General features: G+C 39.6%; 2 protein-coding genes across 4 annotated transcripts in view; one reads left to right on the top strand and one right to left on the bottom strand.

Moving 5' to 3' along the window:
* The first annotated feature begins 1,041 nt into the window (after positions 1-1,041).
* LOC137645872 (zinc finger protein 585A-like) overlaps positions 1,042-26,107 on the top strand; it is a 220,580-nt gene continuing 195,514 nt past the window's right edge. For both annotated transcript variants that reach the window (XM_068378872.1, XM_068378877.1), the window contains exons 1-2: positions 1,042-1,179; positions 14,111-14,288. The gene's annotated coding sequence lies outside the window, so the exon portion shown is untranslated. The remainder of the gene's footprint in view (positions 1,180-14,110; positions 14,289-26,107) is intronic.
* LOC137645871 (uncharacterized) lies at positions 15,425-25,928 on the bottom strand. 2 transcript variants are annotated; one of them, XM_068378869.1, is made up of 8 exons: positions 25,806-25,928; positions 23,120-23,226; positions 19,350-19,502; positions 18,806-18,924; positions 17,227-17,371; positions 16,894-17,108; positions 16,487-16,646; positions 15,425-16,363 (listed from the first exon to the last, which is right to left on the bottom strand). In XM_068378869.1, the coding sequence occupies exons 1-8, from the start codon at positions 25,919-25,921 to the stop codon at positions 16,263-16,265; spliced, it is 1,116 nt and encodes a 371-aa protein (XP_068234970.1). In that variant the 5' UTR covers positions 25,922-25,928; the 3' UTR covers positions 15,425-16,262. The 2 variants fall into 2 exon arrangements, with proteins under 2 accessions (XP_068234970.1, XP_068234971.1); XM_068378870.1 differs by having other exon boundaries at positions 25,721-25,822.

Genomic DNA, 26,107 nt, shown 5'->3' with positions numbered 1-26,107 from the left:
GTGAGAATCATTCGAAAGACACCAATAGCAGAAAATAATATGTGTTGATATGATAGACAGATGCTTGGTACAGAATCTGCTAAGTATTACAACAAGAAAAAATGACAATGTAAAGCTTAAAACTGAACTAGCAACAGGATATTCTATTTTAGATCCGATATGCATGAATATTGCAAATTGATTGAGTTACTGAAATTCATCCAGGACAATATTTCAGACAGCATAGCTTGCAAAGGTTTATTTATTTATTTATTTTCTTTTTTAACTTCAATAGCCTGTCTACTTTATCGGTTAACTTCTACTGTATACTCGACGATTCTAATTTCTGTAATTTTATACAACAGCTTCTAAATTTGCTTAATTCACTAGAGCTAAATAAATGCCCTGTCTCTGCAAAACTCGCAAAGCCTACAATTTTCATTACTGTTGCTATAATTTGCTTTCCAGTCACTCGTATTCAACCTTGTTTTCATTGCCATGACAGCTTCCAGAGTGTTACAGTAAGTTCACCTATGTAACTTCTGCCATTAGGCCTGCCATGTACAAACTTCAACCTTGCCATTTGCGTATTTGTTTCTTTCATTCTTCATTTAATTTAATTGGTAATTTTACCTTTTATTTCTCCGAGTTCTTGTTTACTATAATTCGTACTTCTTCAATTTCAACATCATACTTTTTGTATATTTTTTTTAAAAGACTTTTCTCCGGCATTCAACATGTAGTTCCCTTAATTGGGCTTAAGGAATCTTTTTTAAATGCCCGTTTATTTGGTAATGTTTTAAAAAGCATCATATTATTAAACTTATCAATCTCGTCATTTCAATTTTCAACTTGCATACTGGCCTGGGAATTGCTATGGACAATTTACACAACTACATTAACAGAAAAAAAACCTATGACGATGCTTTTTTTTTAACATTGAAAGGAATAAGAAAATATAAGGAACATTATGATTTTATGAATCCTCAAAGAATAAATGCTCTTGCAGTTCTTTCGAAGAAGAATAATTTTTGGAATCAAGGGAAAATTATTAGTCTTCTCGCAAAGTATAAGAAGCAGAATAGACACTGTCACACTGGGTGACTGGATAGTGGACCAAGTGGATTTCGTGTTTACACTTGACAAGTTGATAACTTGACATTAATACCTCACGCGTGAACTCGTCAAGTTAGACTATCGGTAAGTATAAGAATTTTAGGATTTTATCAAATTTATGAATAAAACTGTCTTACATGATTCTTTCGTTTTACACAATTTTTAAGCACCACCCTACTCAATTTAGCTGCTAGGTTCAACTGATCTCGCATTACCGATGTTAACTGATTTAATCTAAGCTATCTTATAATATTTTTTTAAAGTTTAGATTTATTTTGCTATTCTTACTGTATATTAGACACAAAATCCCAAGGCGATGGTAGATATATTTACCCGGAGCTTATATTGTACGGTATGATGAGTTGTATTATTTTGTAGTGTTTTCCCGTTTCATGTTTCAATTAGTTTTAACGTTCCTTTCTATTGGAAGTCCTTAGATTTAGTATAGCCCCCCCCCCCCCTCAATTTAAAACAAAAAAAGATAATGGAGAACTGCAATAGGAAAAGGGATTTAAACCTTGGAAAATACACAAAACTAGTTAAATACAGGCCATTGTCTAACCAAAATCACAACCTCCTAACCTAACCTGTGGGCTGGTTCTTTATCAGAACCGGTCGTTCAAAATACCTAAAAGAATTGCTACATATTGCGCAGCCTACAAAACGGATTTTGAGCGAAGCGAAAAATCTATTTTTGGGTGAGATAGCCATGGCGTCCTGATGGAAGGTTCCTTTTTGGTAGCTTCCTTGGGTATAAGACTACTAAGATATTCCCAGAGAATTTAACCACAGGTTATCACAGAATTCTAACTTCTGGAGCGAGTATCTCAAAGGTTTCCCTTTAAGACATCGTAATACAACAGGGGACGCATGTCTGAACGCGCCACATAGCTATCTTCACCCCGAACAGAGTTAATGCTTCGGTGTGTAAGGACTGAGAATAGCTGGGAGCCGTTCCACAGCCAATCTCACTCGTGGCTACTACTGATACTCGAGACGTAAACAAACGGACGCCATTGCTCTGATGACGTCACGCCCGTCTTCATCCTGAAGCCAGTTGCTGCCCATCACCATGATACAGTAGCACAGGGTGGGAACAAAACTGGACGAAGTAGTAGGGAGGGTCCATCAGGACGCCATGGCTATCTCACCCAAAAATAGATTTTTCGCTTCGCTCAAAATCCGTTTTTTGGGCTCAAGCCATGGCGTCCTGATGGAAGAGTACCAGAGAATCAATGTATCGTGGTAGATTTTCCCCTAGTATTAAGTGCCTAGGCATTGACAAAACGGCAAAGTAATCTTAAATAAAGAACCATAGGGAAGAAGTATCCTGCCCCCCTTGGCAGTGAAGTTCCCATGGGCTATGCCGACGTCAAAGTGGTATTGAAGGGCTATTCATCCTGATAGAAGAACTTGAAGAACTTAGAGATGAAGCTGAATGTTTGGTATTTGTATAGGAACATTCTGAAATTAGAACAGTGGTGGTTGGACACTGTGTATAGAGTTCATCTCTTGGGTATCAAAAGTAAGTATTCGTGTAGGAACCTTACTTAGTCAGAGTGAATATAATTTAGGATTAGACATCTTAAATTCTTCATAACCATAAGAAAGGAGGAATAAATAAAACTATGACAGGTATGTATTTCATAGTAAGTAGGAGCTGATTGAGACGCACAAGTAATAAAATAGAAATTTTATTTCACAAATGCAGAAATTGATTAATTTACAGCAATAAGTAAAGTTCATTTACAGTAATTATAATGTACATAGAAATAAAGGCTTGCTCTTGAATCTGAAAAGGAATTTCAGGATTATTAGTAGGTACTCGTTCTCGAGGAACGCAAGTCTTTAATTAAAAACACATCATGCTCAAGGCATGCGGCACTTGTGTGACACTATGACATTTCACCTGGGTTAAGAACAGTTATAAAAGCACTAAGTGTTTTTCAACATCACTATGAATCGCTCGAGGGTCAACATAGGCACCCGAAGAGTTAGAGTCCCAAGTAACTCACTGTTCTACGCAGAGTTAGGTGCAGGTTTCATAACACTACCTGCGGCTACCACAAAATGTTTGACTTCGTGCACTTGTTTCTCATAATGTTTAAAGAAAACTCGCGAGGACTTCCAGCCCGTGAAGTTTTTAAGGCTTTCAAAGTCCATGCTCTGAAAGAAATTCAGAGATGATGCCACTTTTCTAGGATCATGACCAGCGGGTGTACTGTTCGGATCCGCTCTGCGAATGAAGTAGGTGATTTTCGCTCTTAATTGTTTCAGTGACAAGTCGCTGCCCGATGTTTCTCCTTTGAAGAGTTGGCCTCCACCAAAGTTCGAAGTTCTGCGAAGATAGACCTTGAGGCTCTCTACTGGACATAGAGAGGCATCCTCCTTCAGGGGGCATATTCTCCACGGGCCCCATCCTTTGGTGGGTAATTCATTTTTAGCGAGAAACGTCGGATCAGGGGAGAGGGTAACTTCTCCTGAATCGGTAAACAGGATGTGTCCTTCTTCTCTTGATAATGCCACTATTTCGCTGACTCGAGCTCCCGAAGCGAGAGCAAATAAAAATATAACTTTCTGAGTCAGATCCTTGAGGGGGCATGAATCATTGTCCAAGTTGGAGGCGAAATGGAGTACCTTGTCTAGTGACCAGGAGATCGGTTTCGGTGGGGGTGCTGGACGTAGGCGAGCACATGCTTTTGGTAGTTTGTTGAAGATGTCGTTGGACAGATCAATTTGGAAAGCATATAGAATTGGTCTAGTCAAGGCTGATTTGCAGGTTGATATCGTATTGGCTGCTAATCCCTGTCCATGAAGGTGAATAAAGAAGGACATGCAGAAATCAATCGTGATTTCTTTAGGATTTTTTGTCTTGACAAAGGAGACCCATTTCCTCCAGGATGATTCATATTGCCGTCTCGTGGATTCGGTCTTGTATTCCTCTAGGAAGTCCAGACTTTTCTACGAGATCCCAAACCTCTTCTTTGCGGCAAGGGAGAGAAAATCATGAGATGAAGGTCCTTGATTTTCGATGATGAAGCGAAGACAGTCGACTTCTGTACTTGTTGAGAGAGAACTGGGCCCGGGAGAGGGATCAGCTTGGGCTGCAGCTCCAGGACCAGGGGGTACCAGTTGCTCCGGGGCCACTTGGGAGCCACTAGGGCCGCTGTCCCTTTGAAGGTTCTCAGTTTGGAGAGGACTTTCAACAGAAGGTTGGTGGGAGGGAACAGGTAGATCTTGGACCATCTGTTCCAGTCCAGTGACATAGCATCCACTGCTTCTGCTTTGGGGTCCTCGTACGGGGCTACGTACAGAGGAAGTTGATTGTTGTCGCTCGTTGCAAAGAGATCTATCTGAAGTTCTGGGACTTGGTGAGAGATGAAGGAGAACGATCTTGCGTCTAGAGACCATTCCGACTCTATCGGGTTTGTCCGAGATAGAGCATCCGCTGTCACGTTGCGGAATCCTTGTAGGTGAACTGCAGACAGGTGCCACTTCTTCTTCTCTGCCAGACGGAAGATTGGGAGAAGCACCTGATTTATCTGGGGCGATCTTGAGCCTTGGCGATTGAGACAACGAACTACCACCGAGTTGTCTAGGGTTAGACGGATGTGGATCGAGGGCGGCGGGGATAACTTCTTCAGTGTTAGAAGGACCGCCATGGCCTCCAAGATGTTTATGTGGAACGTCTTGAACAGGGGAGACCAGGTACCTTGAACCTGTTTCTGGTGGGAGTGACCTCCCCAACCTTCCAGTGAGGCATCCGTGTGGATGTTGAGTGATGGAGGAGGGTGTTGGAGAGGAATGGACCTTTTCAGGGCCTTTTCTTCCGACCACGGCTTTAGGAGGCGTCGCAGTCTGTTTGGAAGCCGTCTCTTGAGGTCTCTTCGAGCGATGGATGCCGAACGTCTCCAGACTCCCGCGGCATCCTTTAGCTGTGCACGAAGCACTGGGTTTGTCACTGAGGCGAACTGTAGAGAGCCTAGAACTCGTTCCTGCTGTCGTCTTGAAATGCGTTTGGATTTCAGTAGTCGCTTGACATACCCTGCTATTTCCTTCCTTTTCTTCTGGGGGATGGAAAGGCGGTGTGACTGAAGGTTCCAGTGGATTCCCAACCACTGAAACTTCTGAGCTGGAGAGAGGCGAGATTTTTTCTCGTTGATCTTGAATCCCAGGTGTTCTAGGTACTGGGTAACTTCGTTACAAGAATTTGCACAATCTTCGGGCGATGGAGCCCAGACTAGCCAGTCGTCGAGGTAGGCCATCACCTGGACGTTTCTTAGGCGGAGTTGTTGTACTATGGCATCCGCCAGTTTGTGAAGATCCGAGGGGCCACGTTGAGGCCGAAGGGCATGGCCCGGAAGGCGTAGCTTTTCCTTTGGAGTCGAAATCCTAGGTAGGAGGAAGCGTGATGGTTCATTGGAACGTGCCAGTAGGCATCTGCCAGGTCTATAGAGACCGTGTAGGAACCTTGAGGCAGAAGGGTCCTTATTTGTTGAAGCGTCAGCATCTTGAATTTGTCGTTCGCTATGAACTTGTTGAGGGGGGATAAGTCCAGAATGACTCTGAGTTTGTCTGAGTCCTTCTTGGGGACACAAAACAGTCTCCCTTGGAACCTGGTGGACTTTACCTTCCTTATCACCTTCTTGTTCAAGAGGTCTAGAACATATTCTTCCAGAAGGGGGGTTGATTGTTGGAAGAATTGCTGGAAGATTGGGGGTGGTTGAGTCCAACTCCAGCCTAGACCCTTCTTGACGATGCTGTGCGCCCAGGGATCGAAGGTCCAACGATCCTGGAATTGGCGGAGTCTTCCTCCCACCGGAAGCACGTCATTGCTTCTGGTGTCCCGAGGGCTTGCTGCCTCGGCCGCTAGCTCCCTTTCCTCCTCTACCTCTGGAGGGACGGCGAGATGCATCTTTGCTTGCACCCCTGAATGAGCCTCTACCTTTGGCACGAAAGGTAGTTGATTGTTGCTCAAAGGCAGGGGTGAAGACCGGTGACTGTGACAACACCGGTTGGGGGACCAATTGAAAGGTTTGTTGTGGTTGGGCAACCACTTGGGAGGTAGCGGGTCCCGGAAACTGACGTCTTTGCTGACGTTGCTGGGGTTTTGGCTTTTGGGATTTCCTCTTAGGCTGAGGTCCGTCGTCCTGAGAGGGTTTCCTTTTCCTGGACATGCCCCACTTGTGGAGAAGGTTCCTATTCTCCGTGGCGGCTCTGTCAGTGATTTCCTTCACAAGGTCAGAAGGAAAGAGGTGTTTTCCCCAGATGTTGGAGGAAATCAGCCTCCGGGGTTCGTGTTTCACGGTGGCACCGGCAAACACGAATTCACGACAGGCTCTTCGAGCCTTTATGAAGTGGTACAAGTCCTTCATTACAGTCAATAAGTGGGATTTGGAGAGTACCATGTAGTGGTCTGGTACTCTAGTGTCACAGGCCATAACTTCAAGTTGGACTTGATGAGATAGGGATGCCGCAAGCCTCTCCTTCGTATCTTGTTCCCGACGAAGGAGGTGATCGTTGAGCTTAGGGAGGTCTTCATTAAACTGACGTCCGGCGACGTCAGGATCGAGCCTTCCCACGACGAAAGTATGTTGAACATCTTTCCAGTGTCGAGCGTCAGGGGGGGTCACTATGGAGAAGGGTCTGCACTCCTCCAATGCAGGGCAGGGTTTCCCTTCATCCGCCGCTTTAAGGCATGCAGCTAAGGCCTTTTCCAAGAATGGAAGAACCGCAGTTTCAGGTGCAACGTAAGTAGGGTGCTTCTTGCTCAAGGCCGGAAGCTTAGAGCAGGTAAAGCCTCTACTCTTGACTGCGGCGGCTAGCATAGCCTGGGCCTTTGCGAGATCGAACACTATCTCTTCCTTAGGTTCGGTCTCTTCCTTCGAGGCAGGTTCGGAACGAAGCCGGACGTAACAGTCCGGGTAGGCCTCAAAGTTTGGGAAGAACTCCACATCTTCCAAAGGGACCGTGCCGATCTTATCCCTGACAAAGATCCTGCCGGTCGCAATAACCATATGCTCTGCATACCTCCACGGGTTGGCATGAGAGCAAGCGGGGAGATCCTTGACCGAAATCCTCTTCGGTTTTCTGGATCCTATCATAGACCTGATGGACTCCTGGTTCTCCTTCAGCCTGTCGTCCATGACGGCTCTAATCAGTCGGATCAATTCTTGAGTGGAAGAAGAAGGATCCGGAGTCGAGGAGGTAGACGGAATAGACATTTCCGTCGGTGTAGGAGTAGGAGGGGGGATGGACGGGGGAGCGACCTCTTGCTCCGACTCGGCGTATTCCACCTTGTCTTCGTCATCTTCGGCTCCTTGAGCCATAAGCGTTTTCTCCGTGTCTTCCGAGACATCCGAAATCTGTTCGTCATCTTCGGAATCCAAACGGCACTCGTGCATGGACTGAGCCATGACTACATCAGGTTCCACCGTAATTTGGACAGTGGGGATCACGTCTTTGGGTACCACTGAATCAGGGGAGGCCTTAGGGAACAACAGTGACCTCAGTTCTTCGGTGGCCAGGTACGGTCCGGTAGCATTTTTCTGGAAGCCACGCACCCACTTGCGCAGCTTTTCACGAGAAATGTCTCTAATCTCTGCTGAGGGAGGGTTATGGAAGGCTTCAACTAGGTGAGCCTGACAGACCGTACAGTTCAGTGGATTCCAAAACTTCAAATCCCCTTTCTTGTCTGCACAAGGGGCGTGAGTCCTGCAAGCCGTATGCCCGTAAAACTGCGGGCGTTTCACAGCGCAGAAGGCGAAATCACACTTCATCTGCTCCTCCTGTGGAAGAAAGAGAAAATGAGTATGGGGGAGTCATAAGAATGGCTCTTAAACTAAGTTAATATTAATTATTAATTTTAACTTAATGAAAGGTGTGATGCATAGAGATTGAAATAGTAAAGGAGAACATGCTCCATGCATCTCGCCCGGCTGGTTACCATAAGCTTGGTCCCTGGATAATCCGAGTGACCGAAGGCACCGGATATAATTCCTTAGAGCTCCATAGTATTTTGGAATTCCGTGGAAAAATCCAAGGGCAAGATTGGGACCGAGATCATTCGGTCCCAAGTTAGGGGCTAGAAGGCCTCTTTTAAGGTACAGTAACTGCTTCTGGCAACCAGCCGTGCTAATATGCACGTAGCATGCTGGAATTAGAAGAATGCAAAGAGACAGCATGATCACTAACAGAGCAGTACCAAGGTACTGATCTTAATAGTAGAAACAGTCTATCTGTTTGCGATATAGGGCTATCATTGTCATATGATAGTTACAGGAAGGGGGTGTAAGTATTCTTGACGCCTCCGGGGGCATCCGGCAAGCCGCCGGCATGCCGGAGCTCGCTCCAGCAGAGATTCTGGCATTAGGACAGACAATGTTCAAAGTCAGTCAAATACCAGGATGGCGGCCGCCGGCACAACGGCGGCACGCCGGCAGGGAGCGGCGGCTCCGGCAGTCGGAGGATGCCGGATTGGTGACTGGGATAAGGATGGTTAAAGCTGTACCGGGTTGCCGGCAGTAGATGCCGGCACTCCGGCGGCCGACCGGCGAGCGGACGACAAGCTAGGAGGGGGAGAGCCGCCGGTAGTAGCCGGCGGCAGCCGGCAGTCCCTCGGTACACGGGAGCTGGCGGCAAGGTTAGGAAGAGTCACCAAAGTAGGAGGCAGGTATTGCAAGAGACCGGCACCCGGATAGGGAGAGAGACAGGGGGGGGAGGGAAGGGATGCAGGAAGTACCGTCATGGACTCCAGACATCCCCCCCTTCCCTGAGAGGGTGTACCCATGATAGAGGCAGGCTCTAACATCCAGGAGCAGGGGTCACTGAGGACCGGGAGCAAGGTAGCCCAAGGGAGGGCTAGGGAACACCCAAAGGGGGGGGAGACTCCCATATGCAGAGCTATTCTAGCAACTAACCTTATAGGACACTATGAAGGTATATGTACCAGAGCGGACTGCACATGGAAGCTCGGGTAGCCCTACTATTCCACCCTAAGGAGGAGTTGTAGGACAGGGGACAGATGGGTATAGACTAACCTAAGCATAGGCTAGGCTATACAAGAGATAGGTGGGGAGGGAGAAGAGAGAAGTCTTCCAAGGAAGGGTTTCTGTACCAGAGCGGTCACTAGGGAAAGGGAGGACACTCCCTAACCTAAGATCAGGCAGATCAGCTAAAACGGTGCAAGAGTACAGTTTCAGCATGGAACAGAGAAACCTTCCTAACCCAACCTAGAGCAGGGCTAAAAGTCCTGAACTAGGAAAGGAAGAAGACATATCGCTATCGCAGGAAAGTCATAGACGATCCTAGCCATAGAGGTAGGGCTAGCCTAACCTCACTCTCGGACGCAACCCTAAAGGAGGTTCATTCCCTTAGGGAGGACAGAGAGGCGATATATACTCTATTAGACAATTGATCCCTTTACTCAGAAAAGGAATCAAGGCTAATTAGAGGGAATGCCAAGGCAGGGGATGAAGGAAGCATATAGGGGTCCTACCAGTAGGTTAGGCTAGAAAGAGTCACTGACTAGCCTATCCCCTATATGGTCCCTGAAGGCGAAAACATTTGCATCACTGTCAAAAGTATTGTAAAATAATGCCACTATCTTCATAACTTAGCCTAGGATCACTAATAAATCATGCATGAACACTTGTATGTAGGCTCCTGGCCTGGGGGCTATAGTAGCCGACTGGTATGAGGTCAATCGATGACCGATAAAAAGCGTCTAAACACGATATAAAAGTTCCTAGCTATGAAGACTAAATAAACTAATGTAATCGATTAGTAAATAAGGCCGGAAAACGTTGTTGTGGCTAACTAAGTAAGGCATGCATAACAACAACGACGCCATAAAATGGCGGGTCCGGTAGAGGCACAGCTCTGCCACAAAACAGCAATTATCTCGAAAAGTAATATTTACTTTACGGCCAGAGCTTAATTAAACAATACTGGAACCTTGTACTCAACTTTCCAGAAGAAGGCGAGGCTGAAGGTAACGACATAACGAAGATGCAAAACGATAAAGTTAACACAGGGAAAATCCGTCTAAGTAGGGCAGCTACTAAACAAAGGATGAAGACGGGCGTGACGTCATCAGAGCAATGGCGTCCGTTTGTTTACGTCTCGAGTATCAGTAGTAGCCACGAGTGAGATTGGCTGTGGAACGGCTCCCAGCTATTCTCAGTCCTTACACACCGAAGCATTAACTCTGTTCGGGGTGAAGATAGCTATGTGGCGCGTTCAGACATGCGTCCCCTGTTGTATTACGATGTCTTAAAGGGAAACCTTTGAGATACTCGCTCCAGAAGTTAGAATTCTGTGATAACCTGTGGTTAAATTCTCTGGGAATATCTTAGTAGTCTTATACCCAAGGAAGCTACCAAAAAGGAACCTTCCATCAGGACGCCATGGCTTGAGCCCAAAAATCGCAAATCGTGTCGACACAAGTTAGTTAAAGATGGCTTCAAACTATATATGTTTAATGTAGGCTCCAGAGCCTTTAAATATGCGACCCCGAGACTATATAATAAGCTCCCATGAGACATCAGTATGATTGATGATATTAAGGCTTTCAAGAGAAAACTGAAGACTTATTTTTCACAGTTATAAAACAGTGACGATTTAACAGTTAATGAGCAATACGTGATACGAAACATTAAATACTCTGAACGAACAAGGTAAAACGACAGTGGAGGTCCTGTAGAGAGTAGGGTTCTCTTGCTGTATGGGACCGGAAAAGCAGCTGTTAAAGCAAGTAAGGTAAGTACTGGGGTTGGGATTGGTTCTTAACACTTCCCCTTGGAGCCTTTGTAGTTCGCTGGGACAGACTGCAAAACTACATTCAACAAACCGATATAAGAGCACCACTTACCCACCTAACCTAATGTAGGAGCCATACCCTTACCTATTGGAAGCCTGCAATCCCCCTTAGACTACTGTATATTTAGCCCTTTCCTAACCTCATTTGATGATACTAAACTTTAGTCTGGAGAAACCCTGAATGAGTAAAATAAGGGAAACAAATTTAACCCACTGTGACCAGATTGTGGAATGATCTTCCTAATAGGTCAGTTGAATCGGTGGATCTTTAGAAGTTCAGGCTTGCAGAAAATTTTTTATGATGAAAAGGCTTTCGTAAGCCTCTCTTCATGGGTTATAAATGATAGATCTATATTAACGTTATTACTGATTTTAGGGTATTTTATATTATTTATTCAATATCTCTTATAGTTTATTTTTTTCCTTTCTTCACTGGGCTATTTTATACTGATGGAGAATTGGTGTTAAAGCATCCTGCTTTTCCTGCTAAGGTTGTAGCTTAGCTAGTACAGTAATAATAATAATAGGTATTTGTTTACAAGAGGACGCTCTCCATTTACTCCAAAATTATGCAGTCCTGCAGCTCTCCTCTTTTTGTACAGTAATTAGGAGGTTCCTTAAATGCTGGGAAAGCAAAAAATAGCCAGATATGTTGCAGGAGGGGGAAGGGTTGGAGGTGGTACTAAGCGACTGGGAGCCAACATCGCCAACATAGTCAACCAAAGAGAAGTTTGTGACGTCAGCGTACATTTATTATATATATTCAAAATATATACTGAATTAAAAATGGAGTAATTACTCAAAAGTGTCACTATTTGTGAAATGTATATTTTATATCTGGTAAATATTTGCTGTATAACATATTAAAGTGTATTTTTAAAGAAACTATTTTGAGAATGACTAGTTTTCCCAGATGACGTTTTGCTACAATAACGTCATCTATTGACCACTGCCTAAGGATGCCTGCCAATTTCCCGCTAATTAATGCAGTCATACGCTGTAAAAATAGTCATTCTCGTAAAAACTTTCTTTAAAAAGATTAAGATTTATTTTCAAATATTACCCAATAAAATATACAATTCACAAATAGTGACACTTTTGACTAATTAATCCATTTTTTAATTGAGTATATTTGAATATATATCAAATGTCCGCTGACGTCACGAACTTCTCTTTGGTTGAATATGTTGACAATGCCAGTTCCAGGTCGCTTAGCACCTCCTCCACCAACCCTTCCCCTTATCCCGCAACACATCTGGCTATTTTTTTGCTTTCCCAGCATTTAAAGAACCTCCGAATTACTGTGCAAAATGAGGATAGCTGCAGGACTGCATAATTTTAGAGTAAATGGAGAGCGTGCTCCTGTAAACAAATACCCAATAATAGTCATTGTCTAACCTAACCACCTACCTAACCTGGGTACCTCCCTGCCTAGCCACTAAAGGGTTAGGCAGGGTTGCCACCACTTACTTAAAAGTCTAATGGCTACCTCCAGCTGCTAGTGAAAGAATATCCACATAAATAACTCCAGGTTTGTATTAGATACAAAAAAATACAAATTATTTGTGAATTTGTCACATTTCTAAGAATTTTTACCTAGACTAGTCATGCTGCTAGTATCACACAGATTTCTCAGGCTGCTAACCGTGCTTTGCTCGAATTGTTTAGGGAGGTGTCAGGGTTTCTTCCCGTTACGTGTGGAACATGTACAGGAAAACCATGGGTAAAAGACCAACCAGTTGGTTTAGACTTGCACCCTCCCAAGGGGTGAATCAATCCCTATAAAATGCGAGGGTTTGTTGGATATGTAGTTTTGGAACAAATAGCAAATTTGGAAGTAGTCATTTGTATTTTTCTTAACAATACAAACCCTTAGCTATGTACTGCATACAAATTGGCCGGCTGTCACCTGTCCCCCCCAATAGGTCTTGCCTGCAATAAAAAGTGAGGAGACAACACAGGTGTATGTGTTAAAGGGGTAACCAGCTACCCCCCCCCCCCTGCGATAACTAGCAGTAGGGTAGTTTACACTTGCTAAAAGTCTTATGGCTGTCTTCCAGCTTTGCCGAAAGTATAATCCCTATAAATTGTTACAGGTTTGTATCGTTATGAAAAATACAAATTACTTCCAAACTTGTCATTCTTACTTAAAAATCTGCCTGCTGGCTTAAATTTGGAATGAGGATTGGATTGTTCACTTCAACTACTTAAAAAAGAGCTCACCTTGATGTATATCTTAACCTTTCATACCCAACTCAAGGAAGAGCTCACCTTGATATATAGCTTAACCAATCATACCTATTTTTTTTTCTTCAAATTACACCCTTTGAATAATGTATTTGGAGCATGTAATAGTTTTAACTACAGTACCTCTCAAGGAGGGACCTGTGTGAATACATAGATAACCTTTGAATAAACATATAGTCACCATAACAGGTGAAGCTAAATTTGATAATAAAAACAAAGGGTTAGTAAAAAAAAAAAAATAATGAGAGTCGACAGATAATGTTGATAATGCCGAGTGAAAAGGATTTACTTGATTACAATAAAACAATAAGAACCTTAGACCAAAGGTCTACTTAATTGTCTTCAGAATAACACGTAAAGGATGACTAATAGGACCAGCTGGTAACCACCGACACCTCATTGAAAGTTAATGCTAGAGTTCAGCTGCGCTAAAATCATCTAATTAAAGGGCTGAGGTTTGTATAATTAGGAAAAATGCAATTTTAGAATTGTGATTTGAGAGTACTTGGTCTAAATTGATAGGGGGCAGTCCCCTATGTATACCCCTATACCAAACCACATTAGGTACCATTGATCATAATTTTATATGGAAGTGAAGTGATATGTATTTGAACCTAACATTCCTTTACCTAACCTAGCACGCTATGTTGCTAAGGAGACCTGTCTAATCCATCATATGTAGCAGAAATAGTGTCTTACAATACAGTAATGAAATTAAATTTTCAGATGTACCATCTATTTCCCATAGTGGTCGCCCATTGTGAGACCTTTTGGGTTGAGTAACTTAATCTCTTGAAGTAATGATGTCCAAGAGAAATAGAGATTAAAACTATTTGAAACATAACCCCCCTAATAAGAACGACAGTGCAAACCATATTAGAAAATTTACATATGTAAAATCGTTAGTATAAGTACTGTTATTTCTCAGAGGCCTCTTCTTGGTTTTCAGAAATAGCACATGTGGTTACAGCAAAGTTTAATGATTACCAATGGATATTTCAACACAGATTTGAATTTTATTTTCTGAAGAGCAAACATTTCATCCCAATCCCATGATCCATGGGTCCGTGCAGTTACCAAAACTTCCTTCAGCTCTCAATGTTATCAAAGCAAGATATCGTAATTTGGTAAGTAAATTTAGATTTATTTTCATTGAGATGGCATAAATTAGAGAAAGGCGGGAGTGTCACGAAAGATTATCTACATTTATTATTGAAGTATGTAAGTATTGTAGCTGTTGATTTGAAAATTGTGGAGATTTGTGAATGGGAGAGTGAAGTGTGATGAATATTTGTACTTTGGTTTGTCTTATATTACTGCAGTATTGCACACATTTACCTTTGACGTCTAGTTGACTGGATTTCTTCAATTTGCAATAGTGCATTTTTGCACAACTGTACTCCTTATTCTAAAAGACAGTGTATGGAAGCATTTCGATGTATACCATGTTTCAAAAGTCAGAAATCGAAGAAAAAGTAATTAGGTTTTATTAATAAACCAAGGAATGAAAAAAAATCCGTTATAAGATAAATATAAATTTTCATATCACATGTTTGAAGCTTATCCGTGAAGTCAAAACACTTGTATTATTGACACAGATCAATACCTTAGATATTAAAGTTCAAGTTTTCTTCCGTCCAAACTTGTGGAACTAACAGTGACAACAGCTTCTGTAATCATATATATCCTGAGTTCTTTAATCACCCTGTATATCCAGTAATGCACTTAACGGTAAAATGTGTATCACATGATTTACGTCGTGGAGGTATAGTTCACAGTATGTTTTGCGTCATAATTTTTTTTTTTTTTTTTTTTTTTTTTTTGTATTTCATTGTTACTGGCATTTATCCGTTTCCTTGCCCATCCTTGTTTGACTCTCCTACAGCACACCAGAGATGTAAGGGGTGTAATATACCGAGAATCCATTATTATTATATTCGAATCTATTTCAAATTACGGTTATTCAGTTATTCTTGTAGAGCACGGTAGGTTGTGCAAAGATCGTGTGTTCATGTGGATTTTATTGGATAGGGTATGTTGTTCAGTAGTAATTGCAATGTTTAGTTAGGTTCTAGCATATTTTAACATGGCTTTATAATTTACGGGTTTCGTATGTGATATATCCTATCTTTCCCGTTGATCATATAATATAAATGTTATTGTACAGTTAGTAAAAGTTGAGGAATTAAGACCAAGTAATATTTGTTTCTAGCAGAGGAATATTAAGTAGTATACACATTTTTTTAAATTGTTTATTTTCATAAAATTAAATTATTATGATACAGCGAACGCAAAATGATACAGTATTGCTCTTTTTCATGGATACTGACTCTTGCCTTACTTTTGTGTTCAATTCTGCATTTATTGATTTTCTTTTTGTCTCTTACCTTGATAGCCCTGAGGATTTTCATATTAAGATTGGTGTTGCTATCTTGCTGCTCCCAGCACTAATCAGTATAAATAATAGCTTAAATAAATTATATATAACTTAACATAATAAATAAGAACTAACATTCTCTTGCAGTTGCTCATACATTCTTATTCATTTACACACTCACGCACCTTCAGTCACGCTATCTTGACTTGGTTAAGAAAATAATGATGATGATGATTGCTGTACAGTGATATACATGTCTCTTGCTGCCCACATATGTTACAATATATTACATAATTATGTTGTGAGACGAAACCTTTGTATTACAGAGGCACGTCGTAATATGGAAGATGATAAAAATTTCAACCCTGTCGAACCCTACTTAACTGAAGTGCTCAGTAAAACATGGCGTGCAACAATATAAAATAGATTTGCATTAGATGTTAAATAATCTAATCACAGTTACTTGCTAAATATTAGCCTGCTCCGTCACTAACTATAAAAAAAATCTTCACTTTCAATTACATGAAAATGGAACATCGAAAGCTTTAAAAAAAGAAAAACGGAAATGGATGTTTTAAACGCTTGAAAAAAAATATCAAGAGAGAAAATATCCTATGTAGTTTGACGGTCAGGTCTGAGAATAAACACTTTTTTTAAGTGAGGTCGGAGGAGGGTTATATGAGGAGGGTCTGGGAATAGTTTTATGAGAATTGAATGAGCTTCACTAGCAGGGCATCATCATGTAGGTTCCGCTGAAGCCTTCCTCTTCCCGACTGTTGTCACTGTCGGACATAACTAGGAGATTGATGGGTCCAGTGGCGTTGGCTGTTGGAAGAAAAGAGAGTAATTGGATCATCAACCGAATGCATCATTAGAATATTTGCAAAAGCCTTACAATTTTTTTTTAATCAACTGGAATATCAGAAAATTTTGACCATAGATGGGTACCTTGTGCTGTGTAGGCGGTGAAGTCTCCACAATGCTGGATTCCGCCGATAGCTAGATAATCGTTCTCACAAGCTTGGTTGATGTTACCTAAATCGAACCTGTCGAAGCTAAAACCGATGTCGCAAAAGCCTGGGATGTATGCAAAGCAAATACTGTACATCTGTGGAGAAGTGGAAAACAATGAGATAAAGCAATTTATGAACAAAATATTTTATCTATTAATATAAAGTACTTGATTATATATAAAAGGGCGTAGCATTTATAAGGAATTTGAGCTACACAGGAAAACTGGTGCTTGAATATATATGAAAATATACCAAATAGTAGAAATTTCCGTCCCTCTCAAAGGGCAAAAAGTAATGATAATAATGGAAGAAAAAGGAACTCAGATGTATTGACTAGCCTACCTGATTGGTTAACATCATTGGGGGCGTGCCATAATTGAAGGACATAATAGAACCTGCAGTTTCCTTGTGATATTGCAGACAGCGAGGTGGAGCCTTGCAAGGGTCGGTTTCCCCTATGAAGGTTATTCCAGCCTTCCACTGACGGCCATAACTGGTTGCCGAGTTAGTGACGACGAGCTGGATGGGACCGTTTGTGTTATCTACATCAAGGTACACTGAAAAAAAGATATTTTTGTGTTAAATTTTCCATGGCACTGCTCCGCAGGAATTTTGTTTTCACTCGAATCATTTTCACGGCTATTATACTGAAACTCACGTAATCAGTCCACTTACTGTGTTGGCCGCTGTTGTGTCCACACAAGACAGGGATGATGCTTCCAGGATTGGCTCCAAGGACGACGAATGTATCGTTGCCACATTCTCCCTCAGTGGGACCCATCAAGTTGAAGGAATCGAAGTGGATAAGAATTTGACATGTCTGCCAGCAGTTCAAATTCAGCAGTAAAGATAAGCGGGGAACAAAATAAAAGGTATATGTAAGCGAAGATTGTCTTCATGATGCCATAGGATAAATGGAAAGAAAATTGAAAGTCTAAATCTAGAAAATAAAATTACACAAATTTATTTTTGTCTCATGTCAGCAACATCATAATTAAAAAGTTATAGCAAGAACTTTATACGATATATAGTAAATGAAAATGTCTTTGGTAAACGCTAATTATAATGAGAGTTGTGCAAGTTCAAATACATTTAGAGACAGAAAATAGAAGCAGCAAGGACAATCAAGACTAAGAGCATCCAACAAGCCAAGTCATAAAAGCGAAGGAAGTAATTGTATGTATCAGTTTTTTAAAGGGAGCTCACATAGATTAGTGACCTCAAAAGTGGTGCTAGTAGATCCATTGTGCTGACAGTACGAGTACTGGTCTGACGAAACCACTCACCTTCGGTGGAGGGCGTATGGACACCAAGCATGTCGTAGGCACCATGGTGAAGCTTGGAAATGACGGGTTAACAAAGTACGAATTATTCTGTTCTATGACGGATCCGCATGCCATGTAAACTGCAAGACATTAGTAGGTAATTCCCCAAGATATTTCATGCTTGCACCTTAGACTAATACAAAAAAAAAAAAAATAAATAAATAAAGACGAAAGGGAAAGAAAAATGGTAGTTTCAGATTCATTCCCCTTCCTGTTAAAGATTTTGTATCGTCCGTTCATGCTTCACATTCTAATTGAAGAGGAACGTCAAGGCATAAGAAACAAGAGCGAGAAAAGGAGACTTTCATGCAGTTTATTTGTTTATGAACAACCATGTTCCATCGACAATTTTGTACGAAGTCGAAGCAGATAAATCTGGTTGTTTCAGTCATGCTAGAGAACCCAAAGTACGAGAGCTGAAATAGTCGAAGGGGGGATCATTCATGTTTCCAGGGATGATTGTTTAGATTATAATCTTAACATAAAAATACTGAACAGAAGTCAATGATATTTCTACCAATAGTGTTCTTATGCTCACCCATGTAAATGCGAAGAGGCATAGAAACAACTTATTTTAAAATTCAGAAAGATTTAGTCCTCATTGACAGCATTATTTTTATTTCAGTAAGCGAATGCGAAGATAAGGAAAAACAAAGACTCAAAGAGTATTTCGCAATCCAGCTCGAGTACAGTTAGGTGGTTAAAAAAATTCAAAAGAAAGTAGAAGAAGGATAGAAAAGAGCATTTAATGGATTATAACCCATTTGATTAAATTATCATAGGATCCAGCTATCTGAAGATGATCTGAAGGTTTGAAGACTCATAATTCCATTTGAACCCCGAAGCACAGGTGTTAGAATGGCACAGGGACGTAGGTATGACGGAAGGGGTTAATGATTTATCATTCCAATGGGTGGGTGGATACTTACACCGGGCGGTGGCACGATCGTAATCGAACACATGCCGGGAGTGGCGTAGGTGCTTGGATAGGCCGGGTTTGAGAAATATGTCCCATTCACGGTTATCGTGTCATCGCAGGTTGCATATACTGTAATTTTATGGGAAGAGGGTCAACTACCATTATTTTATCGTGTAAGGAATGGGACGTATTGTGTTCATCGCATTATGATGAACCATTGGCATCATCTGACACACCACACCTTATTCAAAGTTCATTATTGTAGACTGCGCATTTATTCATGAACATCTGACGCTGATACTTGAAGTATTAGAGAAACAAGTTAAAATATTTATACCCACAAGCTGGTCTATTTTAAGATTTCGATTCACACTTAAAATTATAGCTGTTCTTGGTTTAAGTAATGGGGCAAACTAAAAAAAAAAAAAAAAAAAAAAAAAAAAAAAAGCACACACACACACCATACTGGGCATCTTACATTCATCTTCATTTGCCTCGAGACAACAGAAGGGAGAAACTCCTTTATTTTGTAGGAATCATATTACAGTACTTACAGACGCAGCAGACTCCAAAGCCATTGGCACAGGTGCCTGAGGCCGATCCTCCGTGGCCTTCACATTCTTTCTGGCTGTAGCAAGTTCCCTTTTCTCCCGAGCCAGCTACGCACGGGCCGTTTTCAAAGGTGACAATTTGTACTACAGGAAATACTGTGGGGAAAAAAGAGGGAAATTGTTCTTGTCAATAAATACACAGTGTTAGATGTGCCAATTTGAATAACTAGAGGAAGGTTTAAATAACTATGTTTAAATGACTTGAGATCATGATTTGATAGGTGACAATTCCTACTTTAATTGTAAGAAAACGATGGTGGTGCAAAAGGTTATTTGCGCAAACGTTCGGGACCAAAAAACTGTTTTGAATAATACGCTGCTTATTTTGAATTGCCTTTGCATGAAGAAATTATATAATTTTAGAATTTAAACTTGAAATTCCGACAATTTAATAGGTTATTTATTTGTCTTATGTCCTTGTATCTATTTAATCCCTATATAGAAGTATAATGCTTTATAGAAGCTTTTCAAAAGTGTACTAGTAAGTGATTATTAAAGATAAGACATAGTTGACATTCATCAGCATTCAAATGATTCAGAGAGAAAATGACTTAAATGTTATTATATTTGGTATCGGCGGTTTATTTTTTATTTTTTTTAAAGAGTTCCAATGATTAAGTCTAGTAATCAATCACAAATGAGGATAGAACAGTGAAAATATGTTACTAAGTTGGAGATGATTAGGCTCAAACTTGTAGGAAATGATGGACGGGTGGCCCATGAAGAAGGATCCTCTGGAGGTAGATGACCCAAACCAAAGTCAGTTGTGGTGGGACTACTCAATGATCATATGTAGGCTATTGACCTACATTCTTAGGCCGAGATTCCCCTGAAGGCTAATTCTTGCTCCCCCCGTTCTACACCTGAGAATCTTCAGCATCATCCCCACCCGTCGCGTCAGAGCTTTTCCGAGGTAATTGACACTTTTAAGCTGTCCAAGAATAGTTTATTTGCAACAGTACTTCTTTTTCCGACAATTTCTACTCGAGTCTGTTTCAAACGGGTTCCGTGTCAAACAGGTTGAAATGGAGCGACATTGGTCTTGGGGTCTAGGACATGATTGGCGGGTGCGTGGCAGCGCAGGTCGTAAGGTGTGACCTACATTTCCAAGAGAGTTTCTCTCTGACGAGGAGGAGCCGGACGTTCGCGGTATCACCTGTGCATATTTGATGATCTATGCCCCCAAAAGGAAATGGGTCGGCTGAACTTTGTGCGGTTATGACTCAAGACGTTGTATGAAGTTATGATAGAAATTGCACCTTTTTAAGGAAGATTGGTGCCTCTTATGTGTGAGGATAATGTATTTAAGTCACGTGAGTTAGGGACAGAAATATCGTACACCACTAAATACCAATTATTTACAAGAACGTTTCATTGTTTTCTGTCGGCGTTTGATTTTTTAATTGCATGTGCAATTCGAAACGTATTTACTCGAGGTAAAGGGAATGTCTCATGGCGATCAGTCAATGAATTAAATTGTAAAGGACTATTTTAATTTTTTTATGTCAGGAAATTTTAAAAAAATAACAAAAGTAAGAAAGAAACGCTCTCAAAAATAAAAATAAATGAATAAGAACGTTCTTAAAAATAACAAAATTAATAAGAACGTTCTCAAAAATAATAAAATTAATAAGAACGTTCTCAAAAATAACAAAATTAAGAAAGACGTTCTAAAAAAAATCTAAATCTCTCGAAGGAACAAAAGCACCATTCAGTTATAATTCTTGAGGTCTTTTTTTAGTCTTGATATAACGTGAAATCATACTAGGTTGAAAAATAAGTTTAGAACTGATACGGGATTAAAAGAAAAAGAATTCCAGGTGAATACGTAGGAATACGAACAAAAATTTCTGTAGAGATTTCTTCTTTTTTTTCGTGTGGGAAATGTAGGCTAATTTGTGGGAAAATGAGCAAGAGGATTACCTCATCCATGTACATACCGATCATATGACCAAGTCAGCCGTTGCTCGTATTGCCATTTTGCGCTGCATAAATTATATAACAGTAGGGTATTCCCTCCATGAGTTACGGGTCGCGTGTAATTTTGGAAAAGTTAAATGCATTATTTAATATGTTTATGGCTTCACACAAAACAATGCACGGCGCACACGCGCACACACACACACACACACACACACACACACACACACACACACACACATATATATATATATATATATATATATATATATATATATATATATATATATATATATATATATATATATGTGTGTGTGTGTGTGTGTGTAGTTGTTAATGAGGTGTACAAATGACATCTGGCGACCATTTTCAATTAGTTGTAAAAGGTATTGAATATATCAATGATGTGCTTGTTAAAAGAAACTGCGATGTTGTTTTGAAACCGTAAGAATCCTCAAAAGAAACTACTTTATCCTATACATCTTTCATAACAGGAGAATGACCTCAAATGTAGGTTAGTCCTTCCGGCAACAATTAAAAAGAAAAAAAAAAACCACAGTTAAACGGCGAGATCTTATCCCGAAGGAAGCGACTCTTCATGGTCGGCTACCAGTCCTCTCTTTGACTTGTCTGACCAGTTTTCTCTGCTTCAGGTTCCTAACGGTCAGGAATTTCATTCAGAATGCTGCTCCACGTACAATACATCCTTTGGCCCCCTCAATCCAGTTTCTTTCTTTTTATAGCTTTCACCCAGCCACGAGGAAGAGAAAGCTGCTTTTTAACATATTATCTACCGGATTCGTTAAATTTCTAATTTACGGTTATTATTATTTTTTTTATTTGTCCAAAGTTAAATTCTGGTCTTCGGTCTACAGAAAATAGATTTTGTCATACGTGATTTAGTTTCGACTAAAAACAGATTTAAGAAAAATGGGATGAAATATGGTATAGATTGTCTATCGTCAAGAAAATATTCTTAAAACAACTATAGACTGCTCAGCAAACACGGCGTCGTAAGAAATATCTGGTTTATGCTCTTGGTCCCGTCCAGAGAGAAGGCGGTGCTGGGAAGTGGGACGTTTTCAGGGGTGAGCAATCTGAAGGTAGGTCAAAGGCTTACTGACCCCCAAATCTCATTTAGGACCCGGAACGTTTTCTCCTTTCGGGCTCCTGGTATTTCCCATGGAACCTGTTTTTTCTTGGGACTCACCCTGAGATTGTAACTGTATTTTGAGCATCTGGAGGCTTAGTAAGACTTAGGATATGATCTAATATTTACAGATTGAAAGGTGCCTTTGGTAGTAGGCCTGCTTTATATTTGGAATTTTTGCTGCAGACCAAAAGAACGTGGTATCACTATTTACTTTACTTTTTCGATCATTTTTTCATTTATTTTTTGTTGCTTATTGTCTGTTTTTAAGTTTTCATTTTTTTTTTTTGGGGGGGGGGGGGGTGGAATTTACTCATTTCCTATCGAATAGGATATTCTCAATTAAGGCAAATAACGGTTGAGATTTAGATTAGCTCTAAAGTTTAGCCTACTCTATCTCTTACTTAAAATATGACAAAAAAAACTCGAATGGAAATTAAGTGTAAAAACATTTTTTAAAAAACGTGAATTTCAAAATCTGTGATAAAACAGTAATTTAAAAAAGAATAACTAAAGGGTTTTAATTTAAATTTCATTCTCTGTTAGTTTTGCACCGGATATTAAAAATTTATCTGAAAGCAAAAAAAAAAAAAAAAAAAAAAAAAAAAAAATCCTTTTTCTCTGATTCCGACTCATTACTTACGTTTGGAATCTCTGTCGGAACCGGGTTGAAGCGCAGTATCATCAGCAACCGCCGCGCAGTGGACAGTCACCGCTAACGCCACCACCAGAACTGCCCTCGTTATCATTCTGTAAAGAATAGAAGATTTTCAGGTGCTGTCATTCAATTACTTATTTTGATTCGAACATTCTGTAAAGAATATTGGTGAAATCTTATCAAAACCTATGTTGTTTTATTGAAAGATTTAATGTTATTGTTCTTAAACTTCTTTTGTAGTTTATTCCCTGATTTCCTTTCCTCACCGGGCTATTTTCATTGTTGGAGCCCTTAGGCTTATAGCATCTTGCTTTTCCAACTAGTGTTGTAATTTAGCAATTATAATAATAATAATAATAATAATGAGGATGCAACTTGATAATGCAAACTACAAGCTGTCTTCAATAACTAAGAATTTTTTACATGTACAAACTTTATTCTCTCTCTCTCTCTCTCTCTCTCTCTCTCTCTCTCTCTCTCTCTCTCTCTCTCTCTCTCTCTCTCTCTCGAAATCTAGTCACGATACCATACCGACGGAAATGATCGTAGAGTATTAACAAAGATCTCCCAAATAATAAAGATATCTCAATTCATTATTTTGTGAAAAGGGAATACCAAAATATAATTCCGAATTACATTGACGTTTAGCAGTCTCTAAGTGACCTTACTGGAATGTAATACGGGCGCTAAGATTTTTTCATTTTTGGTAAAAGAAATTTGACGATTTTATTTTTATTTATATTTATTTTATTTAGAGATTTTACGAGTATGGAAAACACTTTGTGACTGGTTGTAGAAATACACGCGTTATGATAATATATACCAGTGTGTGTGTATGTATGTATGTATAAATATGAATATTATTTGCATATATTTTATATATGTCCGTTTATGTATGTATGAATTTATATGTATATATATACATACATATATATATATATATATATATATATATATATATATATATATATATATATATGTATATATATTTATATATATACTGTATATATGTGTATATATTTGTATATATACTGTATATATATATATATATATATATATATATATATATATATATATATATATATATATATATATATATATATATATATATGTATATATATATATGTATATACTGTATATATAAATATATATATATATGTATATATATATATATATATATATATATATATATATATATATATATATATATATATATATATATAAATATATATATATATATATATTTGTATGTGTGTGTAGACACTCGTATGCTCATTTGGATTTTTTTATCTTCGCGCATAATTTTTTTTGATAGATAGAGAGAGAGAGAGAGATGTCTTCGATATCCTTTTATTCTTATTCGTATTCTCACGAAAAATTAGTTGCTTGTCCTTAATAACCAAACCTACTATACTGTTTACGCCAGTTTTAGCTAGTTGCAGGCTAATTTGATGATAATTGAATTTAATCAAAAGTCATTTGAGCTTGTGACTATATCATTTGTTGTAGGTTCCATTTAGAGGAACTAAATTTACCGACCAAACATACGTAAACTAATGGAAAGTCTAATTTACCGTTTACTTTAACAGACTACGATATTTATGGATGAAAATTACAGATTTTAGAGCCGTGATATTCCAAGACAATAAACAAATGAGTGTACGAGTCACAATAAGCAACATAACGGAGAATTCGGATTAATTATAAAGGGAATTGTACGCTGAAATTATTAATGTTTTTACGTTATTGTTACATCGTATTTATATGACTGATTATTCTAGTAAATATGCAAAGACCTATTTATAAGAATAATATTTTATAGTGGAAATAGATTCGAAAACAACTGAGATTGGTTCTTTTTGCAGCGTTGAAATCTCCCATTGGCTTTCAGACAATTTGACATATTTTGCACAATAATTTGAACAACGAAAAAAAAGAGGAGATTAATTTCATTCTGAATCCAGGTTCAAGGTCAAAAGGATTTTGTACGTGCATAATGACAATAATCATCCAGCGAATGGAAAAAGTGGGCGTGACGCTTTTGAAATCTTAAGATCATATCCAACTAGAAGACTCTCCTAACATCAATAGTCTAATATCTTTCAACGCCATAAAGTTAAATTATCATCCAATGTAAGTAATTAAGAATCACATGTAACAGAAGCTTTAAATGTATGCATAGCCGCGTATAGCCATTAATTTGTATTCATAAATATATTCCGTTTGAATATTCATATCTTTGAAAAGTTGACGTGATATGAATGAAGTGTATGACCGAGCAGGGAGATGAAGCGACGATTTTCTAAGATAATCCATTTCATTAAATAGATTCGACAGCAAATCCTTTGCATCGAACGTAATAATGACATGCAAGTCCTCAGAATCTCGTAATTTCATTTCGCTACGAGATCATATACGTAATACACGCTCTATTATAAATGTGTGTTTGTTTAAAATGAAGTGCTATGGACATGCGCCTGTGTTCTCGTAATGACTGTATGCAAAATGCAGGATATGATCTTGCTATAATATCGCCTTCAGATTTCCACTGTTGAAAGACTTATCCAAAACTGTATAGGTACACACACAAACACAAGTAGACACTCTTTGTGGGAGAAAATCTTCGGTATTTCTGATTCCTAAGAACTGAACAGATGAAGACACAACGTACTCGTCTGATGTTGTTTGGAGAGCAGCTATAAAACGACTAGCGACTGATCGTTGATGTCGAGCGCTCTTATACTCGAGTACCGGGAAGTGACCCCAAGACAAGTTCCTATCGCGCATGTGCGCATCATCACCTACACCGACCACCGCCACAACCTCCCTCCGTAACTAGGTCATTCACATTCCTTCTTCTGGAAAATTTTCATAATTTTGTATGTCATTTTGTTGGCAAGGAGAAAAAATCTAATTAACCATATAGAAAATAGGTAATGGTATTAGAAAGTTTCCATAGATGTTTCTGAAGTT

Source organism: Palaemon carinicauda, chromosome 8 (genome assembly GCF_036898095.1).
Source record: "Palaemon carinicauda isolate YSFRI2023 chromosome 8, ASM3689809v2, whole genome shotgun sequence".
NCBI lineage: Eukaryota > Metazoa > Arthropoda > Malacostraca > Decapoda > Palaemonidae > Palaemon > Palaemon carinicauda.
This window is presented reverse-complemented; position numbering and strand designations above follow the sequence as displayed.

Coding starts and splice junctions, on each gene's coding strand:
- LOC137645871 (XM_068378869.1), bottom strand. CDS start 25,921: ATGCGCGATAGGAACTTGTCTTGGGGTCACTTCCCGGTACTCGAGTAT. Junction 23,227..25,805: donor CTCCAAACAACATCAGACGA/GTACGTTGTGTC, acceptor TATTCTTTACAG/AATGATAACGAGGGCAGTTC. Junction 16,647..16,893: donor CAATGATGTTAACCAATCAG/GTAGGCTAGTCA, acceptor ACTTCTCCACAG/ATGTACAGTATTTGCTTTGC.